Source organism: Eutrigla gurnardus (genome assembly GCF_963514095.1).
Source record: "Eutrigla gurnardus genome assembly, chromosome: 14".
Taxonomy (NCBI): Eukaryota; Metazoa; Chordata; class Actinopteri; order Perciformes; family Triglidae; genus Eutrigla; species Eutrigla gurnardus.
Window position 1 is genome coordinate 18,776,805 of NC_139937.1, and position 8,648 is coordinate 18,785,452.

The 8,648-nt window shown below is 42.5% G+C and overlaps 1 protein-coding gene across 1 annotated transcript; it reads left to right on the plus strand.

Annotated features, from left to right (window-relative positions):
• Positions 1 to 160: 160 nt before the first annotated feature.
• On the plus strand, positions 161 to 7,675 carry dcst1 (DC-STAMP domain containing 1). Its single transcript, XM_084027114.1, has 16 exons — positions 161 to 266; positions 361 to 486; positions 1,232 to 1,306; positions 1,393 to 1,521; positions 1,753 to 1,892; positions 2,614 to 2,779; positions 2,870 to 3,013; positions 3,600 to 3,721; positions 3,810 to 3,967; positions 4,212 to 4,311; positions 4,425 to 4,520; positions 4,728 to 4,854; positions 5,023 to 5,139; positions 5,502 to 5,644; positions 7,276 to 7,383; positions 7,546 to 7,675. Exons 1-16 carry the CDS (start codon positions 242 to 244, stop codon positions 7,621 to 7,623), a joined length of 1,854 nt encoding a protein of 617 aa, XP_083883240.1. The 5' UTR covers positions 161 to 241; the 3' UTR covers positions 7,624 to 7,675.
• Positions 7,676 to 8,648: the final 973 nt, after the last annotated feature.

Below are 8,648 nucleotides of genomic sequence, written 5' to 3' on the forward strand. Positions count from 1 at the left end.
CACCTGGATAGTGATGTCATTTTTCATCAGGTGTCTTTTCCTCTTTTCACTCTTCATCCTGGTTTTCTGTCTCGCTGCCTCCTGAGCTTCCTTGTCTCCTGGAGACCAAAACAAACATGATGTCACTCTGATGGTTCCAGAAGCTCCAAACAACAAACTGACCAACTGACCAACCGACAAACTGATCCTCACCTGCAGCAGACCGGGGACTGAGAGCTGGTTGACAGCAGACTTCGGGTGGATGATGGCTAAAATTCCTCACAGCAGTAGGTTCAAGCTGAACCAGCTTATGTTCTGTTTGAGAAAAGCTAACTTTGAGCTAACGTTAACAGCTTTGTTTTGTTTGTGTGCTTCCACCAGCTGTGGAGAGGATCAGTTTGACCATCCTGCCTTCTGCCGTCCATCGATTCATATTCAGCCAATCAGAGGAGTTTCAGGTGGCTCACCTGGTCGTCAGGGCGCTGTTTGGGGCAGTGAGTGGCACAGGTAAGAAGAAAAGCTGGGTAGATAAATAGAGGAAGAAACACAACCTGGACAAAACTTTTTGAGTCGATTGTTACAATGTCTTCTTAGTACTGTTAGCATTCTCCATTCAAAACTGTTTGTATTTTATATTCATCTGCATCGTCATATTCATATATTCTTTATTTCACTTTCAGTTATTATTTAATTTGTATTATTTACAATGATGTATTCATTTATTTTTTCTATCTAAAATAGTATTTGTAATATTGAAATATTTTATTCTATTTTATTACACTATTCTTAATATTGTTATCATACTATTTTTGTTTTTATTCTAATTTTTATTAAATTGAAAACATAGAATTTTTACATTTTAGTGATTATATTATTTATTATTTAATATTATTATTTATTTAATATTTATTTGTATTTTTTCCCTTATTTTATTATGATGATTGCAAAATGATTGCAATTTAAATTATTATTATTTTAATAAATGTTTTGGTCTTTATCTACTCATTCAAATTAATTTTAATTTAATTTTTAAATCGATATTAATTACAAAATACAAATTATAATTGTTTTTTAATTTTATTTGATCCATACATTTTCTTCCAAATTAAATATATTTTTTTAATGAATTAAAATTGAAGTTAATTCCAATGAAATACATCAGACATTGTGTTTCATATTGATCAACCCAATCAGCATGGTAATTGATGAAGATAGTGAACTGTTATGTCGCCTACATGTAACTTCCTGTCAGGTCTGTTCCTGGGAGTCTCTCACAGCCTTCCGCTGACCTTTGACCTGAAGCTGATGGCCGCAGCTTTCTTTATTGGTAAGGAGATGAAACGCATCACTTCCAATCTGAAATAACAACAAACATCCAGCTCAAATGAACATGTTGGTTCACATCTGTTCCAGCTGTTTGTACGGTGGGCGGAGCTTTATCCGCGTCCTCCAGGTGTTCTGTCCTCCTGATGTTTCCCAGCATGCTCGGCTCCCGCGGCCGAGCGTACCTGATGCTGTTCATCCTGTCACTGCTCTACAGAGGTGAAAATACAAAATAATAACATAAATAAATTGTGTAAAATATATAAATAGAAGGTACATTTACTGTTTTATATCTATGGGCAGGGTACATATTCTTTTTTATTATTATTAATATATGGGAGTTGTTTGGGGAGTGAATTAATCGTCAATAATCTGCTTTATCAGGCATACAGTGAAGGCATTGCTACATATCTGTAGGCTATCATATGCTTTTTTGTAATATTGTCCAAGGTCCAGTTTCTAACATCGAACGTAACGTGGAGGCGGCTGCTCTGTCTCTGAGCTGCAATCTGGATCTGCAGGTTCATCACAGCAAGCTGGTGTGGAGAGACGCCATCAGACCGTTTGTGGTCATCACACAGGAGCTGATGGTGAGAGCTAACGGCTAGGCTAGCTGCTCTGTGAGACTGCACTCAGCTAAATGCTAACACGCATCACCAAAGTTAGGACGATTCATTCATTTAAACACAATCCTTGTTGAGATGTTTCAGTCTGGGGGAAGGTGGAGTGATGCTGCTAATACCAAAACACATGTAAGCTGCATTAAAACAGACGTATAGATTCATGTTGATTGATTCAGATCCATATCTTGACATTTAAGTGCAAAGTATTTGAATGATATTGTGTTCTAAATATACATAGTGACTGCCCTCTTCTGGTTGAAACCTGGATATTGCAGTTACATGTTTCTATTGGCTGATCTGGAGTCAGGTGAAGTCCATGGAGGCAGGTTTACTCACCAACCGCCACCATCACCATCCTTCCCCCTCCCCCCCCCCCCCCCCCCCATCTCTGATAAAACCAACATCTCCGCCTCTGCAGACTGTGGAGGGAGGAGTATTAGTGAAGAGGACTCCTGATCCATTTAGTTAGCCTGTCAATCACTTATGCTAATTGGTCATGCTAATCACTAGTACACAGCCTTGCATGTAAACTCAAATTCACAAATGTTCAGAAGAGGATATACTTTCCATGCATTTGTTTTTATGAATTTCCAGGTAAGATGCATTTCAGCCAAAACTCTGGGTTTAGTTTCTCTTTAAGATGATAAGAGTCAGAGCTCATCCCTCTGTTTTCTTGTTTCCTCTTGAGGACGATGAAGCAGAGTTTCAGTCGGAGGCTCTGAGCGTCAGCAGGAACTTTCAGAACATCAGAGACGAAGTCGTCCTTCAGTACGGATACGATCGATTCAAACCCAAACACGCCGGCAACAGCACACAGGAGCAGTTCACCTACAAGACCATGATGCAGTGTGACAGTGAGTGAGAGTTATGAGGCTTTAGACACATTTTACATCATGAGGTGAGGTCACACTTAATGTGTGTGTGTGTGTGTGTGTGTCATCCAGGTGTGGTGGAGGAAGGCGTGCAGCGGTGTGCTGATTGGTTCGGCAACAAGTGGGCGGAGTGTATGGAGGTCATCCCTATCCCCGTCATCAACCACGTCCTCTGCTTCTCCATGAAGTTTCATTTCCTGTGTGACATAATGAGAGGTGAAAGGTCACACTGGCCTTGATTTCAAAGAGATAGAGGAAGCTGTAAAAAAAACTGTACGCTGCCCAAGTTTGGTTTCGACTCTGTGGGTCAGAAAGCAGACCTGAACCAGACCTGAACCAAACCGCCTGAGAGGTCTGGATGGTTCATAAGCAGCAAATGTACAGAAAATATATATCTCTGTATGAACTCGCATTGGCAACTTCACTTCACTTCACTTCACTTCACTTCACTTCACTGAAACAGCAAACGCCAAGCACATTTTCATCTCACATTACTCATGCGAGGTTGACCGCAGGATCATTTGGGTTTATTTGCATCACTCGTGCTAGACACACCGGAGAGGAGGCGGGGCTTCCCTCCATGTAGACAACAACAAGGGGTCATCAATCATGGCTGAAATAACCACCATTGCTGCTTTGTACACGTTGTGAAATCCCAAGCTGTATTGGTAATATGAGCTACTATCGTAGTGCTCTGGGGGGATCACAGATACATTGGTTTCCTCAATTTATGATTTGCTAACGTGAAATGAACATATTTGCCACATCATTCAGTGCAAATACGCCTCTTCTTCTGTGTCAGTGATGACTCCGTGGTGCAGAGAGCAGATCCCCGTTGAGGGAAACTTCGGTCAGCTGTTTGATAAGCTGAACCTTTCAGTCGACCTTCTGTCCAGAGAGTTCAGCACCAAGGTCGTCCTGCAGGTGGCAATCTTTTCCTTGACACTACCCTCAGGATAGACGTCACCAGTCAACTGGATCTTGACCCTGTGTGACCTCTGACCTCCTGCAGGAAAAGGAGCAGCAGGCGGTGTTGGAAGGAGCTGTGCTGGATCAGGAGTTCACTCAGGCCATCAGAGGATCCTTCCAGAAGCTGATGACAACCATGATGCAGATGCTGAGCATCCTGCAACTGCTGCTCTCCTTCACCTTCATCACCATCTTCACCCAGTAAGGCTTTCTCTTTCTGCTGTGTCCACCACAACAAGTACTCTGCTGATGTAACAGGATCCTAGCGTTTTTTCTCTGGACATAATGTTGGTGCCTCCCACAGGATGGCTCACTAGGTGGCTGACTATATCTACATTTCTATGGAAACCAACATGACTGCCACCTCTTCCTCTTCCTCCTCCTCCTCCTTCTCCTCCTCCACCTCCCCCTCCCTCCTCCTCCTCCTCCTCCTCCTCCTCCTCAGGGCGTTCGGTTACCTCCGACAGTACAGGAGGGACATTCAGTTCGACAACGTCTACATCACCACCTACTTCAGACAGATCAATGCCCGCAGGAGGAGAACGGTATCATCATCATCTTCATCTTCATCATCATCTTCATCACCATCATCATCATCATCTTGGTTTACCTGCAGTTTATTTCAGAATAATCTTGATTTTCTCTCTGATGTGTTCAGGGGAAGCTTTGTTTGCTGCCTCTGAAACAATCAGAGAAGAAGAAGTTCATCGACCCCTGGAGTCCCACGATCCACCATGAAGAGCTCAAACAAGTGGTGGGTTCATCACTAATTAATGTTAATATTGATATTAATGACATCATTAAGCCTTACCTGTTACAACACCTGTTACAAGGGGTCGAGTGAGTCCGGCTCCCTGTCCCTTAGCTTTCTGAAAACGTGGCCCCATGAACAGCCCTCGTAAAAGACCATGAACAGAAACGTGTGTGTGTGTGTGTGTGTGTGTGTGTGTGTGTGTGACAGTCCTCAGGTGTGTTCCAGGTGCTGTCTGTCTCTCTGCTGTCTGTCCTACTGCTGACAGTCGACTGGTCTCTGTTTCACGTTCTTGACATCGTCAGCAGACACACCGTCACCCAGTTCAACCTGACCAGTACAACACACACACACACACACACACACACACACACACACACACACACACACACACACACACACACACACACACACACACACACACACACACACACACACACACAGCTTCATATTCAGTGTACATGTAAAGCCAGAGAGTTGCCGGGTAACACAATCCTCTCTGTAGGTAGTCACCAGGTGGACATCAGAGTGGGCGGAGCCTCCATGATGGCCCGCCTACTGAGGAAGACCGTGTCGGCCTTCAACAGCTCGTCAGGCCTCAGCATCCAAACCGACAACCAGGGTAGGTCAGACAGAGGTCACGGAGACGGACTGTAGTATGACAGGAGACAGAGAGACAGGAGACAGAAAGACAGAGAGATAAGAGACAGGCAGAGAGACAGGAGACAGAAAGACAGAGGGACAGAGAGACAGGAGGTAGAGACACAAAGAGAGAGAGAGAGAGAAACAGCTGACACATTAATACATCATTAATATCATATATGATTGTGCATAATACTTGAATATAAATAATATGCAGATACTTTTATTTTAGTAACATGTTGAATGCATGACTATTGCTTGTACCAGAGTATTTGTACACTGAGGTATAAGTACTGCAGTAAAGGATCTGAGTATCTGTCTGTGTCTCTGTCTCCCCCTCAGTGTGTGCGTCTCCCCCCTCCTCCCTCCCTCCAGGTGTGTATATCAGCTGTGTGTGTTGTATCCTGTTGGTGGCGCTCTTCAGCTGCCTTCAGGTTTATACCAACCGCCTCCGCCGCGTCATCGCCGCCTTCTACCACCCACAGGTAAAAAAACACATGCTATCAATAATTATTACTTCATTACTAAAATACAAAAAAACTGTTCACTTTGTGTTCAATTAGTTCATCTTTATTAGCTTTTAATTGTGAATAATAGAATAACAGCAATCATTTAATCATGCATCTAACTTTTAAAATAAGTTTAAATATGTGAACATGAAAGTGTCCGGTCACATACACAATCTCATTAACACACACACACACACACACACACACACACACACACACACACACACACACACACACACACACACACACACACACACACACACACACACACACACACACACACACACACACAGTGTTTAAACCCTGTAAGCTGCAGTAAATCTGATCTGAGAGCAGATTATTGTAAGAGCATTACAGCAGATGAACGGTGGTTAAGAGACCCTCAGACAGAGAGAGAGAGAGATAGTGTGTCATTGTGTTTAATAAACACATATTAAAGTTTTTACAGACACATTAACAGAATGTTAAAAACAAATGTTTAAAAGGCTTTAAGAAGGGAACGTTTAACAAACACGGGGCGTTCACAGCACAATGAAACCTACCAGCTCCAATGTGGGAAATAAAAACGCATGCAGGTTTAAGAACAGACCCAGAAACAACTGTTCAATCAGCAGACTGATCATTGTACATCAGAACAAACAGCAGCATCCATGCCAAAAATGATTGAAGTGAATGTACCAATACAACAATATTTCATGCAGGACCACTAAAAATACGTAAACATACAACTTCATCTTCCATTTGCAGTAATGCAGTGCTATCGTTTTACTTTGGCGGTATAGCTCTGTTTCTAGGACTGCAGCAGAGATGTGGGAGTTGGTTTTTTTCTGGAGTCATTATGACTTCACGTTTTTCCTCCAGGAGGATCATGCCATTGTGTGACTGAGAGAGTGTGCTTCTCTGTGTCTGTCCACAGCTAATCTCTCATTATGCTGCAGTAAACTGCATGTTCTTCTCATGTTTGCCGTGAGCACCTATTGCTTGTTTTATACTTGTCTGCCTGCTGACTCCTCACTCACTCTTCTTGCCCGGCTGCTAATTGTATTACAACATGAGTGCAATGCCGACCACCAGCCGCTACTCTGCATCCAGAGACACAGTGGAGGGGTTTTCCTCACTGTGTTTTTGACAGTGTGTTTGGCTAACTGCTAACAGTTAGCAGAACTCCTAAATCAAACACTGGCTGACATCTAACAGAACTACCAGTACACATACAGGCTAACCGCTAACAGAACTACCAGTACACATACAGGCTAACCGCTAACAGAACTACCAGTACACATAGAGGCTAACAGCTAACAGAACTACCAGAACACACACTGGGTAATGAATAACAGCTAACAGAACTACCAGTACACAGACTGGCTCACTGCTAACGGCTAACAGAACTACCAATACACAGACTGGCTCACTGCTAACGGCTAACAGAACTACCAGTACACACACAGGCAAACCGCTAACAGCTAACAGAACTACCAGTACACAGACTGGCTCACTGCTAACGGCTAACAGAACTACCAGTACACACAGTGGCTAATCGCTGACTGACTCTTTGTGTCTGTGTCTGTCTGCCTGACTGTCTCTCTGTTTGTCTGTCTGTCTGTCAGAGAGAGAAGAGGCGTGTCTTGTTTCTCTACAACCTGCACATCCGGAGACGGATTTCCACCTCGGAAAATAAACGCATTATCACCAGCCAGATCCAAAGGAGCATGGCGGTCAGTGATGTCAGAGAAAAATATAAATAATTGAGTAATAAGTTAACTAATTGAGTATAGGCTGACACAGTTCAAACTTGTTATGGTTTTATTTATTTTTTTAATTGTTTTTCTACAAATGTCCAATCATCCCATTGTGTTGCATTGCATCCTCTCCTGCAGGTGTTTCAGTGTCTCAACGGGTGTCACCACAGACAGGAAGTGTTGGACTCAGAGGAGACGCACTACAGCCCCACTTAGGAGACAGGAAGTTCCCAATGCAGCTCACAGACTGGAAAGAAAATAAACCTGCAACTTTAAAACACTTTGAGCTGCATTTAAGTTGTGTGAATTGTGTGTTGAATGTATTTTTACTTCGTCATTTAGTAAAGTTTGATGAGGAAAAATGATTGGTCCAAAGTCTTGAAATCTGCTACAGACAAAAATGTCAACAGTACAAAGTTGACATTTTAAATGACATTAACAATCACATCAAAAGTCAAACAAAAAAAGGGCTGTGAAAACTGTGACATCATATGTCTTCCATATCTCTTTATTTCATGCTGCACAAATGTTCTAAATCAGCTCTCCTTAAAATCATTACCTACATCATTGATTTAGACTTATAATGAAAGAAGAGAATGTACGGTTAAAACGCAGCATGGTTCAAATGATTGAACTGATAGCTAAAGTCTGTGTGTGTGTGTGTGTGTGTGTGATCACATTAACAGATTAGATATGTACACCAGCTGATCGTCAGCAAGCACGTGAAGCGTTTGCTTCATTCACAGTTTTAATCTGATCCAAAAAAGTGATGCTGGATCAGTGATGTCATCAGGGTCTCTGAACCCTCTGCGACCTCACTGACCCGTAATCCTCCTGAACGTATCGTCAGCCGTCACTACAGTTACCTTTTTTTCAAACTGATATGAAGGAGGACTATGTCCAAGCACGTTTCTGTAGCTCTGATAGTTGGCTAACTTATGGCTTGATCTTGGCCTCCAGCCTCCTTCTCCATGGGGGATACTGCTCTTTAGGCTTATGCTGTTCATCTTGTAGCCAAGCATCTCTGGGATCACTGCTGCTGTACTGTATAGCTCCTTATTGGTCTCAGTTATAGTAGCAGTAGGAATAATATATACAATCTTATAATTCAAATATGCCTCCAAGTCCTCGGACACACTTGTTTGGTTTTGAATGAACTCTGCCTCCAGCTGCAGACAGGAAAGAGTTAACTCTTCATCCTGTTATTGTCCTTCCAAAATAAAGTCCATTATATGAAGCAA